This window comes from Muntiacus reevesi, chromosome 5, assembly GCF_963930625.1.
Source record: "Muntiacus reevesi chromosome 5, mMunRee1.1, whole genome shotgun sequence".
NCBI lineage: Eukaryota > Metazoa > Chordata > Mammalia > Artiodactyla > Cervidae > Muntiacus > Muntiacus reevesi.
In genome coordinates, this window is record NC_089253.1 from 85,087,705 (window position 1) to 85,114,265 (window position 26,561).

General features: G+C 36.5%; 1 protein-coding gene across 2 annotated transcripts in view; it reads left to right on the forward strand.

Annotated features, from left to right (window-relative positions):
- Positions 1 to 11,516: 11,516 nt before the first annotated feature.
- FMO2 (flavin containing dimethylaniline monoxygenase 2) overlaps positions 11,517 to 26,561 on the forward strand; it is a 36,210-nt gene continuing 21,165 nt past the window's right edge. For both annotated transcript variants that reach the window (XM_065935680.1, XM_065935679.1), the window contains exons 1-2: positions 11,517 to 11,606; positions 11,951 to 12,088. In XM_065935680.1, coding sequence (XP_065791752.1) covers positions 11,957 to 12,088 — 132 coding nt within the window. In that variant the 5' untranslated portion in view covers positions 11,517 to 11,606; positions 11,951 to 11,956. The remainder of the gene's footprint in view (positions 11,607 to 11,950; positions 12,089 to 26,561) is intronic.

Sequence of the window (26,561 nt, forward strand, 5' to 3'; positions counted from 1 at the left end):
TGAGATTAATCCTTTGTCTGTTTCTTCATTTGCTATTATTTTCTCCCAATCTGAGGGCTGTCTTTTCACCTTACTTATAGTTTCCTTTGTAGTACAGAAGCTTTTACACTCTCCGACATAAATCTCAGCAAGATCCTCTATGACCCACCTCCCAGAATATTGGAAATAAAAGCAAAACTAAACAAATGGGACCTAATGAATTGATGCTTTTGAACTGTGGTGTTGGAGAAGACTCTTGAGAGTCTTGAGAGAAGACTGTTGAGAGTCTGCAAGGACATCCAACCAGTCCATCCTAAAGGAGATCAGTCCTGAGTGTTCATTGGAAGTACTGATGTTGAAGCTGAAACTCCAATACTTTGGCCACCTGATGCAAAGAGCTGACTCATTTGAAAAGACTCTGATGCTGAGAAAGATTGAGGGCAGGAGGAGAAGGGGACAAAAGAGGATGAGATGGTTGGATGGCATCACCAACTCCATGGAGACAAGTTTGAGTAAACTCTGGGAGTTGCTGATGGACAAGGAGGCCTGGAGTGCTGCAGTTCATGGGGTGGCAAAGAGTCAGACACGATTGAGCAACTGAAATGAACTGATACAAATTGTGAAACTATTTGTTCGAGTTCTGTGAAGAATACCATTGGTAACTTGATAGGGATTGTGTTGAATCTATAGCTTGATTTGGGTAGTATACTCATTTTCACTATATTGATTCTTCTGATCCAAGAACATGGTATATTTCTTCATTTATTTGTGTCATCTTTGATTTTTTTTTTTTTAATCAGTGTTTTATAGTTTTCTATATATAGGTCTTTTGTTTCTTAGGTAAATTTATTCCTAAGTTTTTATTCTTCTCATCACAATGGTGAATGGGATTGTTTCCTTAACTTCTTTTTCTGTTTTTTCATTGTTACTGTGCAGTAATGCAAGGGATTTCTGCATATTAATTTTATATCTTGTAATTTTACTATATTCTCTAGCTATATTACTATATAGCTCTAGTAATTTTCTGGTGCTATCTTTAGGGTTTTCTATATAGAGGATCATGTCATATGCAAAAGTAAGAGTTTTACTTCTTCTTTTCCAATCTGGATTCCTTTTATTTGTTTTTCTCCTCTGATTGTTGTGGCTAGGACTTCCAAAACTATGTTGAACAGACTGATGAGAGTAGGCACTCTTGTCTTGTTCCTGATTTTAGAGGAAATGCTTCAATTTTTTGCCACTGAGGGTAATGTTTCCTGTGGGTTTGTCATATATGGCTTTTATTATGCTGAGGTATAGTCCTTCTATGTCTGCTTTCTGGAGAGTTTTGATAATAAACGGTTGTTTCATTTTGTCAAGGAATTTCTCTGCATCTATTGAGATAATCATATGGTTTTGTCTTTCAATTTGTTAATATGGTATATCTCACTGATTGATTTGTGAATATTGAAGAATCGTTGCATCCTTGGAATAAAGCTCACTTGGTCATGTTGTATGATCTTTTTAATATGTTGTTGGAATCTTTTGCTAGAATTTTACTGAGGATTTTTGCATCTATGTTCATCAGAGATATTTTTTGTGGCATCTTTAAGGTAGGTGCAGTTTGAAGGGATAAACTACATGTAAAGAAACAGTCTTTGAAATACACAGCTCTGGGGGAGAAAAAAGATAAAAGAAAGGACAATGTGCCCTTTTAAAATCTGGTGGTGAAGAGAGAAAGAAGAAAAAAGGGGGGGGGTGGATCTAGGAACTTGCAAGAAAAAAAAAAAGAACCTCAAGAAGAGAGGACTCATAACCCTTCCACCACCATTTAAACAAAAGAAAAATTTTAAATACCAGAATTTTTCTATTCTTCAGAAGGAAGGAATCATTAAATGAGGAATCTAATAAAACATCCCAATATCATAAAAATAAATAAAGAAGATGAAGACTCAGTTCAGCACAGTTCAGTCACTCATTCGTGTCCGGCTCTTTGCGACCCCATGGACCACAGCATGCCAGGCCTCCCTGTCCATCATTAACTCCTGGAGTTTACTCAAACTTGTCTCCATGGAGTTGGTGGTGCCATCCAACCATCTTATCCTCTGTTGTCCCCTTCTCCTCCTGCCTTCAATCTTTCTCTGCATCAGGGTCTTTTCAAATGAGTCAGCTCTTTGCATCAGGTGGCCAAAGTATTGGAGTTTCAGCTTCAACATCAGTACTTCCAATGAACACTCAGGACTGATCTCCTTTAGGATGGACTGGTTGGATGTCCTTGCAGACTCTCAACAGTCTTCTCTCAAGACTCTCAAGAGTCTTCTCCAACACCACAGTTCAAAAGATAAAGACTATGCTACATCTAAATAGATGCGGGAAGGAGAAAGAGAGAAGGAAGAATATGGGAAGAAGATAATGGAGGGGAAGAAGGAAGAAGGAGGGAGGAGAGGTAAGGAAGGGGAGACGAAGGGGGAAAGAGAGGAAGGAAGAGAGAAGGAGGAAAAGAGGAAGAATAAAAGGAAGGAGGGAAAGAATGATGGGAGGAAGAAAGGGAAGGAGATCAAATACTTCCCAGAAATCCACTGGAAGAGTTTTGTGTATGTCTCATCGTCAAAATTAAAATTGCATGGTGACTTCCAAGTGGAAGGGCATCTGTAATAATGAAAATCTTTTCCAGCCTATAGTGGAAAGGGAAAACGAACTTGGAAACTTTTGGAGAGCCAATAAACAGTCTCCAATATGTCTTTCCTCACAAACTTAATTAGTAAATATTTCAGTTGGATATAAAACTATAAGTTGAAATTTTTATTACCTAGAGTTTTTGAGTCATTGCCCCACTGTCTTTCTAGCTTCAGTATTATTGTTAAAAGTTCTTTGTTATTTCTATTCTCTTTTCTTCTCACACAACTTGTATTTCTTCTTCTGGAAGGTTATGGAAACTTCTTTTTACCTCTGTAATTTTTGTCATAGTGAAGTGCCTTGTTTGGGGGTCTTTTTACATCTTCAGGTCTAGATCTTCACCAGTTCAGTTTCTACAAAGATCAAATTTTCAGTTCCCATCCAAGATGGATGAAGGCCAGCCTCATGGTTATGCCATATGTGAGGGAGAGATATCTGTCCCTTAAACAAATTTTAAACCAATCTTGTTGTTTCCTTACCAACATCTTTGAAGTTCCTGATGCCTTCAACTTCTAAGCCATCCTGACATCATCTGGTTTAATTCACCTTTTTTGTGTTACCATTCCTCTTGCAAATACATATGTTAACTTTCTCATTTCTGATGAATCAATTCCCATCTTCAAAAAAAAATGTGTTGAGATGTCTTCTGTACTGTAATCTCCTCTCCTATTCTGTGTATCCTTTGAATTTATGCTTTTGGGGGGTATTCTTAATAATATTTTAGTGGGATTTCAAGGGCAACAGAAGAGTAACATGTGTTCAGTTAACCATACTTAGCCTGAAGTTCTCTTAATTACACCTGTAGTCTAATGAATAAATCTGGGGGTGGGAAGGAGTGGTTAAGGTGGAGGGCAGTGATAGGCTAAGACTGAGAGTCAGGAGACAATCAGACTTTCAGTAAGAAAGGACAACCACCTGAACTTTGATAGTAGCAGGCATAATGGAGATAAGAGGCCAAATTTCAGACAAACTGAGCTGATAGAAACAATTGCAGTTGGTTATTGGTTGTAAAAAAGTCTAACAGACACAGTATATGAGAGAAACCTGTTCAAGGTTACAATTCAATAGTAGCAATGTAAGTTCTAATTTCTGTGTGGGTTGATCAGGAAAGACCCCAAAGATGAGTAAGAGTTTGATAGATGGAGATGGAGGCAGGGTATTATGATTAATTATTACAGTTTATTTGTAACAAGTTCTACAAAGACTAGGATTTAGACATTTTTCAAAGTGATAAAACTGCTATTTCATCAGATACAATTAGTTTCTGCCTTCCTGAATGGGGACTGTCATTTACCTCTTTAGGTAAATCCTCCCTTTTTCCTTAGTTCATTACTCCATTATTTCAGTAGTGACCATGTAAGACAAGCATCAAGCACTTTCCTTAGGTGAACCCAGGATTCAGTGAAGTTATCCAAATGCAGAGGCTTTTTTGATGGCCTAAACAGTAATAATTGTTCTTGTTTTAATAGCTATATATTTTCATTGTTCAAAAAACTTTTAATGAAAACTCCTACATTCACTCCTGGCCTCTATCTACCAAGGTCCCATCTCCCTTCTTTTCAGTTCCCATTCTCTGATCCCCTTGAGTATTCACTTTTATTAACTTCCTGAATATTTTTTCAATTTATGCAAATATGAGAAAATTAAAATGCATTTTCTTTTTATTCTTCTGGTTTTACACAAAGTATACCATGATACATATACTGCTCTGTACCTTTCTTTTTTCATTTAATAACATATCTTGGCAAGCAGTATATAGAGAAGTTTCTCACTCTTTTCAAAGCTGCATATTATTTGATTGCATGGATGAACTGTAATTCACTGAACCCAGTCTCCCATTGAGGAACATTTTGTTTCCAGTGTTTTGCTATTTCCTTCCATTATAATCTTGTAGGATCAAATATTTTGTTTAGAAATATAAAGTGGATGTTTTAGCAAAGCCATGATCATTCAGATCTAGTGAAATGCTTAGCATTATTTTTGGTTTTGATTTTTCATAAATCTGGAGCTAGACCAATCTATGCTTAAAACCATCCATTGAATGGTATATGTAAGCTTGTGTTTACTTCTAATTTGCCTTCCAGGATGCAAAAGTAGAAATGAAAATATAGCAAAAAGGAACATTCAGGCAGTCTTTCCCTGAGAGATAAAAAATTGAATAGAAAGATATTGGTCTTGGCAGCACAACATGCCCCAATTAGGGGTCACTCACATAGTGTTGAGGCCTCGTAACTGCAACTTTGGGATGTCTTTACTGGAGCTTCCCAGGGGGCACTAGTGGTAAAGAACCAGCTTGCCAATACAGGTAGAAAAAAGACATGGGTTCTATCCCTGGGTTGGGAAGATCCCCTGGAGAAGGGCATGGCAACCCACTCCAGTGTTCTTGCCTGGAGAATCCCATGGACAGAGAAGCCTGGAAGGCTATAGTCCATAGGATCACAAAGAGTCAGACGCAACTTAGCATGCATGCACTGTAATTCTATTACACTCTTATTCTATTATTATGGTTTGTCCAGATCATAGTAACATGTCTTTCTTTATGGGCATGGATTTTTACTGGAGAGTATGAAGTTCTTATTGTCATTTGTACTGAGTATGGGACTAATGCCAAGAAGCAAACAAGGCAGACCAGGGTGACTATGCTTTCTGGGTTTTAGAGGCGGTCAGGCCTGGACTTTAAGGTTTATCTCTACTATCAGTGAAGAGTCAACCTGGTGAGGAATTCTGAGATTTGATTTGGGCATACAGATTTTAAGAGAAGACACTTCAAGTATCAACTATAACTTATTCTTTAAAGTGTACTATTATCTCCAAACCTTTGTTAATTCATAGCACTCAATAATCCAAAAAAAGTTAAAAATATGATGAAATATTATTTCACATCTTTAATATTAGATTAAAAGAACCTCTGAAAATGCCAAGCCCCAGATAGAATGAGGATCAAAGAGAATTAGTCATTGTTGGAGGAAGTATAAATTGGTACATACATTTTAGAGGACAATTTATCAATATCTAGCAAAGCTGAAAATATGAATATGCTATAATCAAGTGATTCCACAGTGAGGCAGGTACCCTGGAGAAACTACTGCACAGGTGCTCAAATAAACAAAAACAGGAATATATTATTTATATAGAAAAAATAGAAATAACCTTTCATTAAATGGAGAACTAAACTATAATATATTTATATCAAGGAATTTGCCACATGATAAAAATAAATGAAATAAATTTGTATAGATTTAGAAAACATGGATCTCATAAATATAACATTGAGCAAAAAAGCAAGTTACACAAAAATGTATATGGTGTGATATATTTTTGATACTATAATATTTTATTCATTACATGTAGTAAAAGTATAAAGAAATGCACAAAAAATAAGCAGACTGTTTACCTTTGGCAAGCATAGAAAAGAATAAAATCAATGAGGGTACAAAGAGGGCTTCAGCTGGATAGTGAGTACCTGACTATACCTTTGTAACTTTGTAATATATTCATAAATGTTAAAAATACACTTACATGTTTATCTTTGTAGTGCAAAAGTGATTTAGGGGGAACAGTCTTCTTAATAGCCATTTCAAACATTCATCAACTGATGAATGGATAAATAAATAGAACATGGTTTCCATAATTGGAATATTATTCAGCAATAAAAAGGAATGAAATATTTGTATTTTCTACAACATGAGTGAACCTTAAAAAATTACTGCTAAGTGAAAGAAGCCATTCACATTAAAAAAAGATCATATGATTCCAATTAAAGGACATTTCAGAATCAGCAAATCTATAACAATAAAAAGTAAATAAGTGGTTGGCTAGGATTCAGTGTGGGGCTATGTGCAGAGAAATTGGGATGTGATTGCAATTCTGTACAGGAGTTCTTTGGAGGGTGATGAGAATATTCTAAAATTGATTGTGGTGATAGTCACACAACTCTGTGAATATACTAAAAACCATTACATTATATGGCTTAATGGCTAAACTATTTAAATTAAATAAATGAATTACATAGCATATGAATTATATCCCAATAAAAGTTTTAAAAATCTAGTCCAAAGAGCATTTCCTTTGCTCAGACCTGTCATGCATCCATTCCTTCATATTACTTTCCTACAACTTCAAAGAAATTTTGGGAATGTTTCTTTTGGTCCAGAAACTAAGGAGGATTATTTTAAAAGAGAATCGGCCCAGAAAATATAGAGCACATGGAAATGATGAGACTATATACATCACATGGGAGATATAGATGAGTTCATCCAAAAAATAAAACTGGGTCAAAGGATACTAAGACTAGTTTGGCTTGTCACTTACCTAATAGTCTAAAGCAACATAATGAGAAAACTTGTCCTTCTGGCTCTGCACTTTCTGTTCTCAGGGAGTGATGCATGTTTTAAGTTATCTGTTGAAATACATAATTAAAAGTAAAAATGGAAATAGGAAGATATCAGGGCTGATATAGACACTGTTCTCTTGAGCGTAGCCATGATTAAGAGAGCTCAGAACCTTCCTAGAAAAGCTCAGGAGGTGACTCCAGGACCCCAGCCATGAGGATGGGTAGTGCCAATAACCTCTCAGTCCTTGACAGTGACCAGCATACTTTCCAGTCCAAAGTTTTCTCAGCAACTTTGTGCTTATTTTAGAACTACAACTGACAGTGACAGAATCCAGGATCTAAAATCTTGCAGTTAGGACAACTTTACTTCACTTTCACACTCCACCTCAATAATCTCTTTTGTCTTCTAACAAGTGGTTTTCCAACCTCTGTTTCAATAAAGTAACAGGGAATTTATTACCTCACCAAACAGCTCATTCCCTTCTTGTACAGCATTGTTAGCCAAAACATTCTTCCTTATATTGAAGCAAACAGATTTTCTGTAACATCCACAAATTTGAGTAGACTTTTGTATCTACTCAAAATAGGCTTAAATGACCTTTACCATATAACAGCCTTTTTGAAGGCAAGTACCATATACTTTTCAACATATATTCTCTGGGCTAAACATTAAAAGCTTTTTCAGGGACTCGTTATGATAAGGTTTCCAGAAGCTTATTACCATCTTGGTTATTCTTAAACTTCCTTGTAGCCAAGTTAAGCTCATTTCATATCCATAAAACAAGGATAGGTAATAACGCCTATGGGCTTCCCAGGTGGCGCAAGTGGTAAAGAATCAGTCTACCAATGCAGGAGATGCAAGAGGCACAGATTTGATCCCTGGTTCAGGAAGATCACTGGAGTAGGAAATGGTAAGCCATTCCAGTATTCTTCTTGCCTGGAAAGCCCCATGTACAGGGGAGCCTGGTGGTCTACAGTCCGTGGGTCTCAGAGTCAGACAAGACCTAAGCATGCACACACACACACACACACACACACACACAGAAATGACTATGGTCCTGAATTAACCAAATGAATTAATGTATATAAAAGTATTTTTACATCTTAAAATACTTTGTAAACATAAAATACTATTAGAAAGTATCTGCTTCCAGGAAGGCAACTTCTCAAAACATAGTAGAAACTCGTGGTGCACAATGTGATCTAAGGGTCAGTGGCATTGGAATCACCTGGAATCGTGTTAGAAATGAAGAATCTCAGACCCATTCCACATCTACTAAATCCACATCTGCAGTCCCAGGTGGCTCAGTGGTAAAGAATCTGCCCGGCAATGCAGGAGATATGAGACACGAGTTCAATCCCTGGGTCAGGAAGATTCCCTGGAGAAAAGAACGGCAACCCACTTCAGTATACTTGCCATGGACAGAGGCGCCTGGTGAGCTACAGTCCATGGGGTCACAAAGAGTCAGACATCCCTGAGCGACTAACACAGACACAACAAGTATTTTATACACTAAAGTTTGAAGAACACTGTGGACTTTCAAATGGGCAAACACTCAGCAGTTTCTCTTTTAGATTTTTATCCTGAGAATATGATGTGGTAAGTGTGGAAGAGATACACATAAATAAAATTCATGACAATTTTCTCATAGTAGCAAAAACTTAGAAGAAATCCAAAGATATACTAATAGAAAATTGGGCATGTGACTGATGGTTCATTTTTGGATATACTCATTCTCCCCAGGAGGCCTTCTTGGCCCTTAGCATACCTAACTGCCAGCTAGGGTTATCTGTTGAGCAAGCTTCTCAGCTTGTGCTAATGGCAAGCTTGTGCTAATGCCTGCTCCCAAGCTGATGGCTGATGCTGTGAGCATAGTTGTATGCTCATTTGGACACAAAGGGTATTAATATCTCCAGACAGACTATCTACCTGGGGAGAATCAAACCATTTGCCTAAGAATTCAATCTCCCAAGGGTTCAATCAGTTTTAAAATACCACTAGCAGCATATCCGGGTGTTTTCTCAAGTACAAGTATTACAGGACTTTTACTGTGATCGTAATTAACTAGAGAAAGGACAGTGAAGATATAACTAGAGAACTGCTCACAGGCCACTTAAAAAATTTGTGACCCAATGTCAGTAAAGTGGCTTTTTCCCTCTTTAATTGAGAAACATGTTCAACTTTTCTATTCCTTAGTTTTGACCATTGCCTTTGAAGTTTCTTTTACTCTTGTTACAGAGTTACTTTACTTATTAGACCAAGAAAAACCTTCCACTGTGACTAAACAGTTTGGAAAATTTTAGGAAAATGATGTTTCCTGAATATCTTATTTTAAAATATCAAACTATACTTCTTCACTCCAAGAGCTTGTTTCTCTGCTTTATTTTTCTCCATGCACACATCATCAACAACTCTACTTGTTTATTGTTTTATTGATTCCTTGTCTGGCTCCCTCCATTAGAAGGCAAGTTCTATAAAGGAAAGAAGTATTGTCTCTTTTGTTCATTGCTATGGGTACAGCACTTAGGAATTGTCTGACACCTAGGAGGTGTTCAACAAGTGTTTGTTGAATGAATCTGCTTTAAAAAAAAAATTCAGTATCTTTAGGTCCACTGGTCTTGTTAGCTGGATCCACTGGTCTTGTTGGCTGGAGAATAAAGTCCTTCATCATTTAGACTATATCCAAGGTATACTATGGAGTAGGAAATGGCAACCCACTCTAGTATTCTTGCCTGGAAAATTCCGTGGACAGGGGAGCCTGGAGGGCTACAGTCCATGGGATCACAACTGAGCACAGCAAGGTACACAAAGGCTTTATAGACTCTTGATTTAGTCTTCCTAATTAACGGTAGTGCTAGTAATTGAGATTATGTAAGTAAAGGTAAGTTATCTAGTACTATATCAAGGCAAAAAGACAGCAATGAACAGGAAGATATTAGAAGTCCTACTAGATTCATCCAAGTGAGCAGATACCCAAGCAAAGACATATGATGATATATAGGTTTGGGGAGGGTAAGCAGTCTAGGAACAGGTAAGTTAAGTTAGGATCCAGAAGTCATCAAGTCTAAGAAAACCAGGTCAAAACAAGAATGTAAACTCCAGAATATATGTTTGTGTGTTAGCCACTCAGTCATGTCCAACTCTTTGCAACCCCATGGACTATAGCCTGCCAGGCTCCTCTGTCCATGGCAATTTCCAGGCAAGAATACTGGAGTGGGTAGCCATTCTCTTCTCCAGGGGATCTTCCCAACCAAAGGATTGAACCCAGGGCTCTGCATTGCAGGCAGATTCTTTACCATCAGCCATCAGGGAAGCCCGTGTGTGTGTGTGTGTGTGTGTGTATTTTAAAAGATTTTTAAAAGAATGTAAAATCCATGAGATCATTTGTCCAGGCATGGTGATATGTCAGAAAAAGGAATGGGTATTTGTTAGATGGAAAATTAATCCCTCAACAAAACGGAATTCATGCAGTCATTTTAAAAATGCTTCTGTAACTGGGATGACCCTGAGGGATGGGATGGGATGGGGAGGAAGGTGGGGGAGGATTCAGGATGGGAGATACATGTACACCCACGGCTGACTCTATGTCAGTGTATGGCAAAACCACTACAATATTGTAAAGTAATTAGCCTCCAATTAAAATAAATTGATTAATTTTAAAAATAAATAAAAAATAAAAATGCTGCTCTAAGTTTTATTTGAGATTGTGTGAAATTTGTAGGTTAATTTTGACAAAAAGTTGACCTCCTTATACTGCCTTCTCATTCATTAGTGTGAATTCTCTCTGCTTTTGCTTAAATCATAAAAAAAAATAATAATTAAAATTTAGTTATTTTGCACTGTTCTCTTTATGATTAATAGTACTTTGGAATGCTTTGCATAAAAATTATTTTTTTGCATTATGTCTTCTAATGTATATGTATGACCTATGGAAATCTATTGAATTTTTTTAGCATTGTTATATTGGGTTTTGGTATCTCCTTTTCTATTCATCCATGTTGCTAAACCTTTGCCAGTTTTAAACATTTTATGTGCTTCTGTATTACATTAACTAATTAATGGTTGTTGTTAAAGTGTATTTGGAGTTATTATTTTAAAAAAATATACATGTTCAGTGTTTTATTAAAAAAATGCTGCTATAGATATAAAGGTATTGCTATATTGTAGAGTGAAAAATCAAGTTGGAAATTATATGTAGAGTGCGACTCCATTTTTTGTGTGCATGTATTATCTACATATATAGATATGAAAGATAAACAAAAACGTTATGGTGGGTAAAGAGATAATTTGGACTTCTTTTTATTGGTCCATATTTGCTAACTTGCTAATGAGCATTGGTTATATCCATTATGTCAATAAAGAAGATTTTTAAACTCTCTGTATGATACATGGGTACCTGTATACTGTTGTTACTGTAACCTTTACACTAGGTCTCAGGACCTAAGCCTCTTGCTTCATTTCAGGACTCCTGACAAAGACCTTGAAGTTTCAGCTGGCACCATGCCAGAGGAGGAGGACTGGGAGCTCCTCCCATTTCCCACAGGCTCCTCTGACTCTTTAAATGCTTCTTATTACCTCCCAGCACACAACCTACCGTCAGAAAACTACCGTCAGAGAGCGCACTCAAAGGCAAAAACAGAGGTAAGGATGATAGCTGGGGAAAGAGACTCAAAAACAAAAACTCGGCACTCTGAAGAACTTAACTGAAGACTGGCTCATATCTCTGGTGCTATGTTATTGAATCGGTTGACTTTGTTAAATAGGTTGCTTTTAACCGTTAAGCCAAGACACGACACAACTTGGTTTCTTTCAAGGGGAAGAGGAGACTGGGAATTGACTAGAGGCAATTTATTCAAATAGCACTGCTTATTAAATGACCACTGCTACAGCATTTAAAGCCAGTTACTGTCTTACCTGTCGCACCATAAGAACTGTCTTACCTGTTGCCTTAGTGAAGCAGCATTAACTGATCAACTCCTTGACAGGATACCATGGCAAAGAAGGTGGCAGTGATTGGAGCTGGGGTCAGTGGCCTGGTCTCTCTCAAGTGCTGTGTGGATGAGGGACTCAAACCCACTTGCTTTGAGAAGACTGAAGATATTGGAGGACTGTGGAGGTTCAAAGTAAGTGAGATCGTCTTGTTTCTTGAACAGGTTGTGCTGCAATTGTAGGGTGATTCATACTACTGACTCATCTTGGCTTTTCCTTAGCAGTTTTGATCAGATTTACTTCAAGCAGGAACTAAAGAAATAGGCTGGTGTCCAGGTGGCCAACCCGGCATGTAAAAGAATCTTTTCCTCTGGATGCAATGGTTGTCTTGCAGCCCACATTTTTGTTATTCTCAAAGCAATATAATGATTAGAGAACATTTTACAAATAGAAGTGACAGGCATTCTGCTCAAGACACGACTTATATTCTAACCACTGAGCACTTGCTTTTTCAGAGAGGGAGTTCTTATTACTACTGACTATTTTCTGACAATAAAATAAACAATGTTTGCTTGGCTTTCTAACACTCCAGTGTAACCATGGGCATTCTTTAAGTATTTATTGTTATTGTTCAGTCACTCAGTCGTGTCCAAGTCTGCAACCCTGTGGACTGCAGCACACCAGGCTTTCCTATCCTCTAACTATACTATACTTTTTATACATATAAAAGGATATATTTTTATACCTTTATATGTATAAAAGTATATACGTATAAAAGTCTGCTTATAAAAGTATATATTTTTATACTATACTATACTTTTTAACTATATTTTACTCATTAAATTTATTCCATTAGCCAAACTCAAATACTGGTAATACTAGCTGTCCTTCAAAATTTGTATAAAAATTAAAGAAAGATGCAAAGATAGATAGCTATAAAGATTTATAATTATTTCTTTCCATAATCTTTCAAGTAAATAATTAGCTGGCCATCTCCTACGTGTGAGATCTTGGGCAAGTTATTTACATTCCTGTGTCAGTTTTCTCAGCTATATAATGAGGAACAACAGAAAAGTATGCTTATCTCATAGTGCTGTTTTAAAGATAAAGGGAGATAATTTATGCAAAGAGTTTCAAATATGGCAAACATTAGTTACGATACCTACATTCATATTTTATAGACAAGCAAACAGAAGCTGAGGGAGGTTAAATGACTGGTCACTCAGCTGTAGGAACCGACATTCAAACCTTAGTCTCTATGACACCTAAGCAGGAGCCCCTACTTATAACCATAATTTGCATTCCTTCTCAGAAAGATTAAACAAAATTTTATCTCAGAACTCAAGAGCAGTGACTTTCAGATTATGTATCAAGTACACCCAAATGAGATATTAAAACTGGTGGAAACACTCCGGATACAAGTGAAAGATTTTGAGTGCATGAAAGCAGATTCTCACACCAGCAGAGACCATCCAAAGGGCTCTCACTACAAGCTGACTCATCAAGGAGATGGCAAGAACATCTAACATGTGTGCTTTCCCAGTTCAAAATGAGTCTCATGCCAAAAGGAATTTTTTAACATTGGGTTTCTCAACTGTATATAATTATAAGACATGCCTAGAAGGTTTCTTAAAGATATGGATTTTTGAACACCAGCCCAGACTTACTAAATCAAAATCTTTTGAGGCAGGGAATCTATTTTTAATATCAGTCCCAAATGAATCCTATGATGAGACAAGTTCAGCAAACATTGCTCAAATACCAAACAAAAATATCTGTGTTTTCAACCATTCAAGCATACTCAGAGATAATGATGAAGATGTTGATCCTTATACAAAACAGGTAACTTTTCTGAGAAGAAACTGGAAAACAGCTTGAATCACATTCATTTCTTACTAACAACTAATCATTAAAATCATTATAGCTTTACCTGTGGAGAAGGCAATGGCACCCCACTCCAGTACTCTTGCCTGAAAAATTACATGAACGGAGGAGCCTGGTAGGCTGCGGTCCATGGGGTCGCTAAGAGTTGGACACGACTGAGCGACTTTACTTTCACATTTCACTTTCATGCATTGGAGAAGGAAATGGCAACCCAGTCCAGTGTTCTTGCCTGGAGAATCCCAGGGACGGCGGAGACTGGTGGGCTGCCGTCTATGGGGTCACACGGAGACGCACACGACTGAAGTGACTTAGCAGCAGCAGCAGCTTTACCTGAGAGGGTGAAATGATTAAATGGAAATTTCTGTCTTACCCAAGGATGTGTTATTTTGCCTACTCTGGGTTCACATATAGATTCTATTTCAGATATTTTTCCCAGGTAGATTTTTTTTCACCTAAGAAACATGAAATTTCAATAAGTCCATGTTTAATGATAAATTTGTCATTGCTTTGTTTTATTACCCAATTTGGGATTTACTATAAAAGACCCAAATGTCTCTTATTTAATTATCATTAACTTGAATACAGAAGAGTAAGAGTTATTTTGAGAGGTCTATCAAAAATATGACTTGATGGGTTCAAGCAGTACAAGAAGGCAGTGTAGGAAGAACCTGAACTCATTTCCTCCCATGTACACAACAAATCCGCAGCTAAATATGGAACAGCTCTCTCTGGGAAGGACCTGAAAATGAACTGAAAAGCCTGCCACAACAAAGAATAAAGGGGCTGCATTGAGACAGGTAGGAGAAGCAAAGGCATCATCTTTCCCAAAACCCCATCCCTGGCAGAGCAACCCACATGTGGGAGGGATCTCATGATCCCTTCTCTCTGACAAGTGAAGGGTTTGTGCCTCACATCAGGCTCCCCAACCCTTGGGACCTGCACTGGAGAGACCAGCCTCCAAAAAGTCTGACTTTGAAAAGCAACAGGGCTTTCATCTAAGAGAATATTAGGCTTGTAGGGAATGGGGATTCTGCTCTTAAAGAGCTTATGCACAGACTCATTTGCCCTGGAGTCCAGCACAAAGGCAGCAGTGTGCGAAGTGCCTAGACCATATGTGAAGGAGTTTCATTTACTAGTCCTAGGGCATCTGCCTAGGTGCAGGAACTTGTTGGGCCTGTCGGTGGAGATGGAGGCACTGCCAGAACCAATTTTGCATTCTCCCCTCCATTACTAGCACTGTTTGCTGACCGCGGCACCCTGCCCATGCACTGCTCCTTTGGTCCTACTAAAGCCTGCTAAACGAGTGGCCTGACCCCCAAGTCACTCCCAGGGCTCAGCCGAAGCTAGTGGGCAGGTGCAGACCACACAGTGGATGCCTCTGGCATGCTTGGCTCTGAAGACAGCACAGGGTGGATTGTCTTCTGGGTTCCACAGAGTGACCAAAAAAATGAGACAGAGAGTTCTTGGCACCTCAACAACTGGGACCTATTAAAAACTTTGATTGCTTAGACACTCAGAAGGCTTGAGAGACAGCCAAGGGTTAGGCAAGGTAAAATGACAAGTTTCTTCTCTTACACAAGGCCACTTCCTCAATACTGGGTGAGATAGCTGTTTCACCTGGTACATAGAAACAAACACAGAGACTGAGAAATGTTTCAAATGAAAAAACAATAAAACCCCAGGAAAAAAAAAATAATAATGAGGCCTATATGGGAAAAGAATATTTAAAAAAAGTAGATATATGTATAACTGAATCACTTTGTTGTACACCTGAAACTAACACAACATTATAAATCAACTATATGCCAATAAATTTTTTTAAACTTAATGAAACAAGATATATAATTTATCTGTAAAGCACTAAAAGCCATGATCATAAAAACATTGAAAAGAATGAATGAACACAGCAAGAAGTTCAGCAGAAAGATAGAAAAGTACCAAACAGAAGTCTTAGAGCTGAAGAATATGTCATAGCTAAACTGAAGAATACACTAAAGAGGTTCGGCAGCAGACTAGATGAAGCAAAGAAAGAATCAATGATCTGGAAGACAGGGTAGTGGAATTCACCAAAACAGAGCAGCAAAAAGAATTTACAAAGTGAAGACAGCTTAAGGGACCTACGGGACAGCATCAGATGGAGTAACATCTGGGTTGTCGATGTCTCAGGAGAAGAGAGAGAGAAGGGCACAGAAAACTTATTTGCAGAAATAATGGCTGAAAACAACCCTAACCTAGGGAAGGAAACAGATGTCTGTCCGAACGGCTATCATTTAAACACACACACACACACACACAAATAACAAATGTTGGCAAAGATGTGGAGAAAAGGGAACTTGCATACACTGTTAGTGGAAATGTAAATTGGTGCAGGCAGCCACGGTGGAAAACAATACAGAGGTTTCTCAAAAAACTAAACTAGAACTACCATGTGACCCAGCAATACCATTTCTGATTATTTAATCGGAAAAAAACAAAAACACTAATTCAAAAAGATACATGCACCCCAATGTTCATAGCAGCATTATATACAATTGGCAGGATATGGAAGCAACCTAAGTATGCACCAACAGATGAATGGATAAAGAAGATGTGATGTGTGTGTGTATACTATGTATATATATATACACATATATACAGTGAAATATTATTTAGCCATAAAAAATAATAAAATTTTGTCATTTGCAACAGTATGAATGGACTTGGAGAGTATGTGCTAAGTGAAATGTCAGACAGAAAAACAAATACTATATGATTTCATTTATATGTAGAATATAAAAAATAAAGCAAACTGTTGAATATAACAAAACAGAAACAGACTCACTGCTCTAGAGAACAAACCAGTGATTACCAATAGTGAGAGGGAGGATGGGAAGGGAAAAAGGAGTAGGAAATTAGGAGGTACAAACTGTTAGGTAGAAAATAAACTATTGTTGTTTAGATGCTAAATTGTGTCCAGCTCTTCTGTGACCCCATGGACTGTAACCCGTGAGATTCCTCTCTCCATGGGATTTTCCAGGCAACAATACTGGAGTGGGTTGCCATTTCCTTCTTCATAAATAGGCTGTAGTGAATATTTTGTAACTATAAGTGGAGTATAATCTTCAAAAATTCTGAGCCACTATGTTATATACCTGAAACTTAAATAATATTTTTTCATCAAATATAACTCAATTTAAAAAATATTTTAAACAAAAGTGGTTAAAAAACTATAACTACAATGATTTTCTAAAGGACACACAGAAAAGATAAAAAATGTGACATTAAAACATAAAATGTGGGGGGGTAATATGGACATGGCTGAGTATGACTGAGTCTCTTTGCCATCCAACTGAAACTATCACAACATTATTGACTGGCTGTACTCCAATACAAAATAAAAAGTTTAATAAAAAATAAAATAGAGACTGAAAAAGCAATAGAAAATATCAGTAAAAAAGTTGATTCTTTGAAAAATAAACAAAATTTATAAAACTTTAAGTAAAAAAGAGGATTCAAATTAGTAAAATTAGAAAAAAAGAAGAGTCAAAACTAATACCAAAGAAGTACAAATGATCATAAAATACTACTATGAATAAATATATGTCAACAAATTGGACAACCTAGAAAATATGGACAAATTCCTAGAAATATACAGTTTTCTAAGACTAAATCATGAAGAAACAGAAAATCTAAACAGGCTGTTACTAGTAAGGAGATTGAATCAGTGATTAAAACAAACAAAAAAACTCAACAAAAGTCCAGGACCAGATGGTTTCACTGATGAAATAAACCAAGCATTCAAATCCTTTCTCCTTGAAAGAAAAGTTATGACAAACCTAGAAAGCATATTAAAAAGCAGAGACATTACTTTGCCAACAAAAATCTGTCTAGTCAAAGCTTTGATTTTTCCAGTAGTCATGTATGGATGTGAGAGCTGGAATCTAAAGAAAGCTGAGCGCCAAAGAATTGATGCTTTTGAACTGTGGTGTTGGAGAAGACTCTTGAGAGTCCCTTGGACTGCAAGGTGATCAAGCCAGTCAATCCAAAAGGAAATCAACCCTGAATATTCATTGGAAGGACTGATGCTGAAGCTCCAATACTTTGGTCACTTGATGCAAAGAGCTGACTCATTGAAAAAGACCCTGATGCTGGGAAAGATTGAAGGTGGGAGGAGAAGGGGAGGACAGAGGATGAGATGATTGGATGGCCTCACCGACTCGATGGACATGAATTTGTATAAGCTCCAGGAGTTGGTGATGGACAAGGAAGCCTGGAGTGCTGCAGTCCATGGGATTGCAAAGAGTCAGACACGACTGAGTGAACTGAACTGAACTGATAAAAAGATCCTGAATAGTGAAAGCAATCTTGTGAAAGAGTAGCAAACCTGGAGGCATCACACTCTCTGATTTCAAACTATTACAAAGCTTTAGTAGTCAAGAAACAGTATTGTACTGTCATAAAAAAGTAGCACATAAGTCAATGGAAATGAACAGAGAGTCCAGAAATAAAGCCACATATATAGAGTCAATTAATTTACAACTCAAGAATACACAATGGGGCAAGAATAGTCTTTCTAATAAATAGTGTGGGGGAAACTGAATAGCCACTGTGAAAGACTGAAACTGGATCGCTATCTTACACAACACACAAAACTGGCTCAGAATGGATCAAAGACTTGAACACAAGATCAGAAACTATAAAACTTCTAGAAGAAAATGGAAGCAGTAAGCTTCTTGACATCAGTCTTGGTAATGATTTTTTTGTATCTGACTTGAAAACAATTGCAACAAAAGCAAAAATGAACAAATGGAACTCCATCAAACTAAAAAGCTGCTGCAAATAAAGGAAACCATTAGCAAAATAAAAACACAATCTACTGAAAGAGATAAGATATTTGAAAATCATATAACTGATAAGGTGTTAATATTCAAAACATATAAACACTCATACAACTCAATAACAAAAACAAACAATCCAATTATAAAATGGACAGAGAATCTGAATAGACAGTTTTCCAAAGAAGACATATAGATGGGCAACAGGTACATGAAAATATGCTCAATGTCACTAATCATCAGGGAAATGCAAATTAAAAACACAAGATATCACCTCCCATGGGTCAGAATGGCTATTATCAAAAGGATAGTAAATAACAAGTGTTGGTGAGGATACTGAGAAAAGAAAATCCTTGTGCATTACTGGTGGAAATGTAAAATGGTGCAGCCACTATGGAAAACAGTATGGAGGTTCCTCAAAATATTAAAAACAGAGCTACCAATAATAATCAAGGAAATCTTGTTCTGAATATTTATCTGAAGAAAACAAAAACACTAATTGGAAAAGATATAATGCACTGCCACATTATTTACAACAGCCAAGACAGGGGAAAAACCTAAGTGTCCATCAATAGATAAATGGATGTGGTATACATTGGATTACTATTCAGCCATAAAAAAGAATGAAATCTTGCCATTTGCAACATTATGAATAGACCTTGGGTAAAATAAAAATAAATAAGTAAAGGAAAGTAAAGCTAAGTAAAAATAAGACAGAGAAAGACAAATACCATATCATTTCACTTATATGTGGAATCTAAAACATAAGCAAAATGAAACTCATAAATACAAAGAACAGATTGGTTGCCAGAGGGTAGGGAATTGGGGAATGGGTGAACGAGATCAGGAGGTACAAAATTCCATTTATAAAATAAACGTCATGCATACATAGTTTAGAACTATAGTTCAAAATATTGTATTACAAGTTTAAAAGTTACTAAGAGGAAGTAAGCCAGAAAGATAAAGAACATTACAGTATACTAACACATATATATGGAATTTAGAAAGATGGTAACGATGGCCCTATATGCAGGGCAGAAGAAGAGACGCAGAAGTACAGAACAGACTTTTGAACTCTGTGGGAGAAGGTGAGGGTGGGATGTTTCGAAAGAACAGCATGTATATTATCTGTGGTGAAACAGACCACCAGCCCAGGTGGGATGCCTGAGTCAAGTGCTCAGGCCTGGTGGGCTGGGAAGACCCAGTGGAATCAGGTGGAGAGGGAGGTGGGATGGGGGACCGGAATGGGGAATACGTGTAACTCTATGGCTGATTCATATCAATGTATGACAAAACCCACTGAAAAATAAAAAATAAAAATTAAAAAATTAAAAAAAAATTTTAAAAAGTTACTAAGAGGACTTCCCTGGTACGTGGCATGGGTTCAATCACTGGTGGGAGAACTAAGATCTCACATGCCATGAGATGTGGCCAAAAATAAATAAAGATTGCTAAGAAAGTAAATCTTAAAAGTTCTCATCTCAAGAAAAAAAACTTCATAGCTTTTTATCATGACAAATTAGAAATAAGACTTACTGTGGTGATCATTTCACAATGCATACAAATGTCAACCATTATGTCCTACATCTGAAATTAATACAATTTTGTATGCCAATTATGCTTTAATTAATATATATATATATATATATGATTTGATTAATTCCAGGAAGATGCCTTCTGCCCCAAAATATTTATCCTGCTATCACTTTCCTGATGTCTAAAATTTCAGAATTAGAGATATCATCCTGTGGGATAGAAGAGTTAGGTTAAAATTTGAATTAATTCAGTTCAGTTCAGTCACTCAGTTGTATCCAACTCTTTGCAACCCCATGGACTGCAGTATGCCAAGCTTCCCTGTCCATCACCAACTCCCGGAGTTTACTCAAACTCATGTCCATCGAGTTGGTGATGCCATCCAACCATCTCATCTTCTGTTGTCCCCTTCTCCTCTGCCTTCAATCTTTCCCAGCATTAGGGTCTTTTCAAACAAGTCAGTTCTTCGCATCAGGTGGCCAAAGTACTGGAGTTTCAGCTTCAGCATCAGTCCTTCCAATGAATATTAAGAGTCCCTTGCTGTCCAAGGGACTCTCAAGAGTCTTCTCCAACACCACAGTTCAAAAGCATCAATTCTTCGGCTCTCAGTTTTATAGTCCAAGCCTTATTAGATATAAAATGTTTAAGTATATAGCTCCCTGGCACTTGCAACAATATCACATTTCAAACCTCCCTTAAAACTATATCCAAGAGATAAATATAAACAATTTCTCTACCCAAAGAAAATAAAGTCTTCACTGAAGAGTGAAACATACAATAAGCAAAGTTTCACAGGCCTCCAATGGGATCACGTGAGGGTCTGGATTTCCAGGAGAGAGTAGTTTCAAGGAAGGAGCTGCTGAAAATGCTGCTGGAGCCTCCACACCCACTTCCAGAAAAATTTGCCTCTCCATAACTCTATCAATCAGAATCAATGTTAAAATATGTTACTCTTTAACTTCTATATTTACACACAATTATCCTCACTTAACATATGAAGAGTTTAGGATAAATAACTTGCCCAAGGGAATATAGGTAGTGGGAAAATAATAAAAATGAAAGTCTGAATCAATCACATAAAAAATCACTCCCCTCAAAAAATTTATGGTCAATTCATTTTACACTTTCCCACTATAGCTTGTGCTCACTAGGTTTGAATGCTGCACCTCTCTACTAAAGGTTTAATGTACACTAGCTTTTTCAGTGGAGAAGGCAATGGCACCCCACTCAAGTACTCTTGCCTAGAAAATCCCATGGACGGAGGAGCCTGGTAGGCTGCAGTCCATGGGCTCGCTAGGAGTCAGACATGACTAAGCGACTTCACTTTCACTTTTCACTTTCATGCATTGGAGAAGGAAATGGCAACCCACTCGTGTTCTTGCCTGGAGAATCCCAGGGACAGGGGAGCCTGGTGGGCTGCCGTCTATGGGGTCGCACGGAGTCGGACACAACTGAAGCGACTTAGCAGCAGCAGCAGCAGCAGCTTTTTCAGTATTGGCAAAGCTAATGCTATCATTTATAATTATTTGCATATGAATTATCTCATTCTATACTCACAATACATTAGTTTTTATTAGTTCTAACTTAAAAATGAGAAAGCCAAAGTAAGTGATTTGCCTATAATAACTAATAAGTGGTAGATGATAATAAGGTGACATAATAAGATGTCTTAGAACCAGCCACAATATTGAGGTTAAACTTATATATGTTTACCCTCATGCTTCATCTCACCTAATTCTAAAGATGAATACTAAACTTGGGATCAATTAAAATCCCTGTGTGTTTTTCATCTGAATTATTGAGGACTTGGGTCACTATTATCCTATCTTTGTAAAAACTGATTTTTTAATCTTAATTACAGGATTTCACATTTGTGCATGTTCGACATTATTTAGTTGGTTTTATTCTTAGTCAAAGAGTGTATGAAGTTTCAATCTTCTGTTAAGTTTTCTATGTTGAATAATATTAGAATATTTATGCACACCATATAAAAAATTAAACTCAAAATGGATTAAAGACCTAAATATAAGACCCGAAACCATAAAACTCCTAAAAAAATAACATAGGCAGAACACTCTTTGATATAAACTATAGCATATTTTTTTACTTGTCTAAGGCAAAGAAAACAAAAGCAAAAATAAACAAATGAGACCTCATAAAACTTCAAGGCTTTTGCACAAAATGAAAAGACGATCTACTGAATGGGAGAAAATACTTGCAAATGATATGGCTGATAAGGGGTTAATATTCAAAATATATAAACAGCTCACACAACTCAGTATCAAAAAAAGAAGCAACCCAATTTAAAAATAGGCATAAGACTTGAATAAATATTTCTCTAAAGAAGACACACAGATGACCTACAGCCGTATGAAAAGATGTTTAACACTGCTAATCAGAGAAATGCAAATTAAAACCATAATGAGATATTACCTCACACCAGGGTGGCTATTATCAAAAAGACCACAAGTAAGAAATGTTGGCAAGAATGTAGAACAAAGCTAACCCTTGTATACTGTTGGCGGGAATGTGAATTAGTACAGTCACTGTGGAAAACAGTATGGGATTTCCTCAAAAAGATAAAAATAGAATTACTATGCAAAGCAGCAATTTCATTGCTGGGTATATATCCAAAAGCACAAATTCAAAAAGATACATGCACCCCAATGTTTATAACTGCCAAAATATGGAAGCAAACGAAATGTCCATCAACAGATGAATGGATAAAGATGTGGCAATATACATAATGGAATACTACTCAGTCATAGAAAATAATGAAATTCTGGCACTTGCAACAACCTGGATGGACCTAGACAGTATTATACTTAGTGAAACAAGTCAGAGAAGGGCAAATACTCTGTTATTGGTTGTGTGTATAACCTGAAAAATAAGACAAATGAATGTATATAACAAAACAGAAACAGACACAGATATAGAGAACAAACTAATGGTTACCAGCGGGGACAGGGAAGAGAGGAGGGGCAAGTTAGGAGTATGGGACTAAGAGATACAAGCTACTGTGTGTAAAGTAAGTAAGCTACGAAACAAGGATATATTGTACAGCACAGGGAAAAACAGCCGTTATTTTGTGATAAGTTCTAGTGGAGCACAATCTATAAAAACACTGATCACTCTCTGTACACCTGAAAGCAACATAATATTGCCAATCACCAATACCTCACTTTCTTAAGTGTTTATTTGAAGCTTCAATCCTGTGTCTAGTTTCTACACTTCCATACTTCGGGTATATACAAATTTGATCATCTGTATTTGTCTCCATCAAATTTACTGATTTAAATATTGATAATAGATGAGACTGTGAAGTAGACACCTGGGAAGTCACCCAATGGAATTTCCCATATGGTGCCATTTTCACACTGACCAAAACATGTACTTTCTTTATTCTATGCCTCACAGCCTCTCTTCTGTTTCAATTGGCATGTTTTTTTTTTAACAGCACATTATGTTCAGTTTAACATTAGACAGAACTAGCTTAGAACAAAGAGCCATTTCCTTCCCTGAAAATATAACTGCCTTACCCTTGTTTTACTTTCGGAAGTTCTCTGTGATAAATGTATCACAGCATTATTCAATATATGTTTTTGTACCCTGTTGTCCATTTAATAGAACCAAATTTAACATGTTAGATATTTGTAACTCTCCAGGAAAGCAAATATAAAGTACTATGGTTCTTAAGCCTCTTTACCAGCTGTTTAAGATATATTTTGATTGGTGGTTTAGTCGCTCAGTTGTGTCTGACTCCTGTGACGTCATGGACTGTAGCCTGCCAGGCTCCTCTGTCTGTGGGATTCTCCAGGCAAGAACATTGGAGTGGGTTGCCATTTCCTTCTCCAAGGGATCTTCCCGACCCAGGAATCGAACCTGGGTCTCCAGCACTGCAGGTAGATTCTTTACCAACTGAGCTACAGAGGAAAGCCCTAATTTTGGTTAGTTTTCCGTAATTTTTTTAAAGAAGTAATGTTTACATCTCCCAGTGTTCATTGTGCATAAGAGTCAGCTGGGGAGCACTTCTAAGATACAGATGTCTGGGGAGCACTTCTAAAATACAGATGTCTGGGAAGCACTTCTAAAATACAGATGTCTGGGCCCAAACCAAACCTACTCACCCTTTTAATACTTTTCAAAGATCCCCTGAATTCTTCTACTGGAATCAGTCCATAGATTAGCATTTGAGAAAGACAGTTTTGCCTCTAACTGTAGGACAAGGACCCACATGAGAAAAGAATCTAAAAAAGAGGGGATATGTAAGTATAACTGATTCACTTTGCTGTACTGCAGAAGGTAACACAACATTGTAAATCAACTATAAGCCAATAAAAAATTAAAATTTTTAAAATAAAAATAATATGCTAAAATAATTAAAATAAAATGTTAAAATAATTAAAATAAAAATATTCTTATTGGTAATAATTTAAAGTTTCAATTATACTTATTACAAGTATATTACAAGAGCAGATAAAATCCACCTAAAAGAGTGAAAATACGGAATGTTAGGATATTTTCAAAGAAATAAATTTTATTTCCAAACTGCTTAGAATAACTAGCCATGAGAATAAACTATAGATTGCTAGAAGTCAATATAATTACATTTCATAACAAAAAACAATTTACAAGATTTTATATTTACATTTTTAATAAGTGAATCTATTTTTGCTTTGCAAGTTTGCTCCTTCTAGTAGATTAAATATTAGCTTTATAATCTTTCTTAAACTTAATTTAGTTTTTATATCCTTTTCATCTTTAAGAAATAAAAGATAAACTTCAGTCCAGCCTATAATAAAAGATAATAAATTCTTTTTTTTTAAGATCATAAATTCTAAATTGAAAAAAATAAATAAATAAATAAATAAATAAATAAATTCTAAATTGGTGTTGTCTGAACTAACTTGGTTTTGCTACATAATCTTCTGACTTGCAAAAAAATTTATATTAAGAAAAATGCTTACCATATGATCAATTACCTTAAACAAGTAAATTGTCACTAATTCTATTTGTTAGGAAATTCAGGCTATTAATCTGTATTTGTGCTTAGCTCATTCTTAGGCAGTGCTTGTATTTTAAGTAAATATATGAGTTAAATTTATCTGTTTTGAAAGTCATGTCTCCTGTCCTTGCCTTGGTGAGAGCTAAGCCTCTCATCTTATTTCTCTACTTTCCATCCCCAAAGCCCAAGCTGATTTTAATTCAATGTGATAATAAGGTCCATGAAGATAGAAAACTGTGTGTCCTGGTTACACTTTATCCCTAACTCCAAGCTCAGGGCCTAAACAGGAGATATAGTTGATAGACATTTATTTATTTACTTACTTATATTTATTAATAGGAATCATCTTCCCTTTATAACTCCAGGAAAACTCAATTTTACCCAGATTTATCTACTTCAGCCAGTATAGGAAGAAGCACACATGGACAGAAAGCATTTTTTAATAGTTGTCTACCAGTCAACCTAAGTATAAAGATCATTACTTGATGTTCAGTAAAAGAATTTTGATGTCATCATCAGTTGTATCAAATTACACAAGTAAAACCCCCCCAAAGGAGAGTCTTGCCCTGGCTCTGGAACTACTATTGGGGCTCAGACCTCAGAACCAGTTCTCGTCATTCAAAATTCCCTTAAAATGACCTGGCAGAGGAGCCAACCACATGTTAAAGCCAATTTAAAGCACTTGTAAAAACTAATATGTTAGCTCTACTGTAACAGTCCATTTAATAAAATGGACAGAATGCTGTCTCAAAACTATGACTGGTTCAGTAAGACTGACTCTAATGGCCAGTAGTAATGCAAGAGAGGCAAACGTGGATGAAGCACTTATTTAAAGTCAGGCATTGTGCTAAGCATTTTATCTAATCTCATCAAAGCCACATGACAACTGACTAATGGGACAATTGATGAACTTCATTTTACAGGAGAAAGGGAGGAATCTGACTTATGTAACTTGTGTATGCTCTGTGCATATACTACACCATTTTATATAATGGACTTGAGTATCCTTGGATGTGGGTATCCACAGATGGTCCTGGAACTAATCCCCTACGAATGCTAAGGGATGACTGTATTATGCAATTTGAAGCTAGTGTTTGAAAACAAAAATACCATGATTTATTCATCCAAAGTTCAGATTATATCCTTGTGTATGAGACAGAAAGCACTTCATATTTGAATACAAACACCCTTCGCCTTCTGTACATACATACATTAATAATAAGACCACACCAAATTAATCACCTAGAAAGCTAATATACCCTAACATGACTAGTTTTTATCAAGCCACTTAAAACTGTAACAAAGCTACCATCTGCACCTCAGTTACAGACTAGGAAAGATAAACAATCTGCTCATGGGGAAAAAGGCATCTGACTCTTGGCCTATGGTAGGCATAAGTGAATGAATGAATGAGGAAGAGAGTGCAATGTA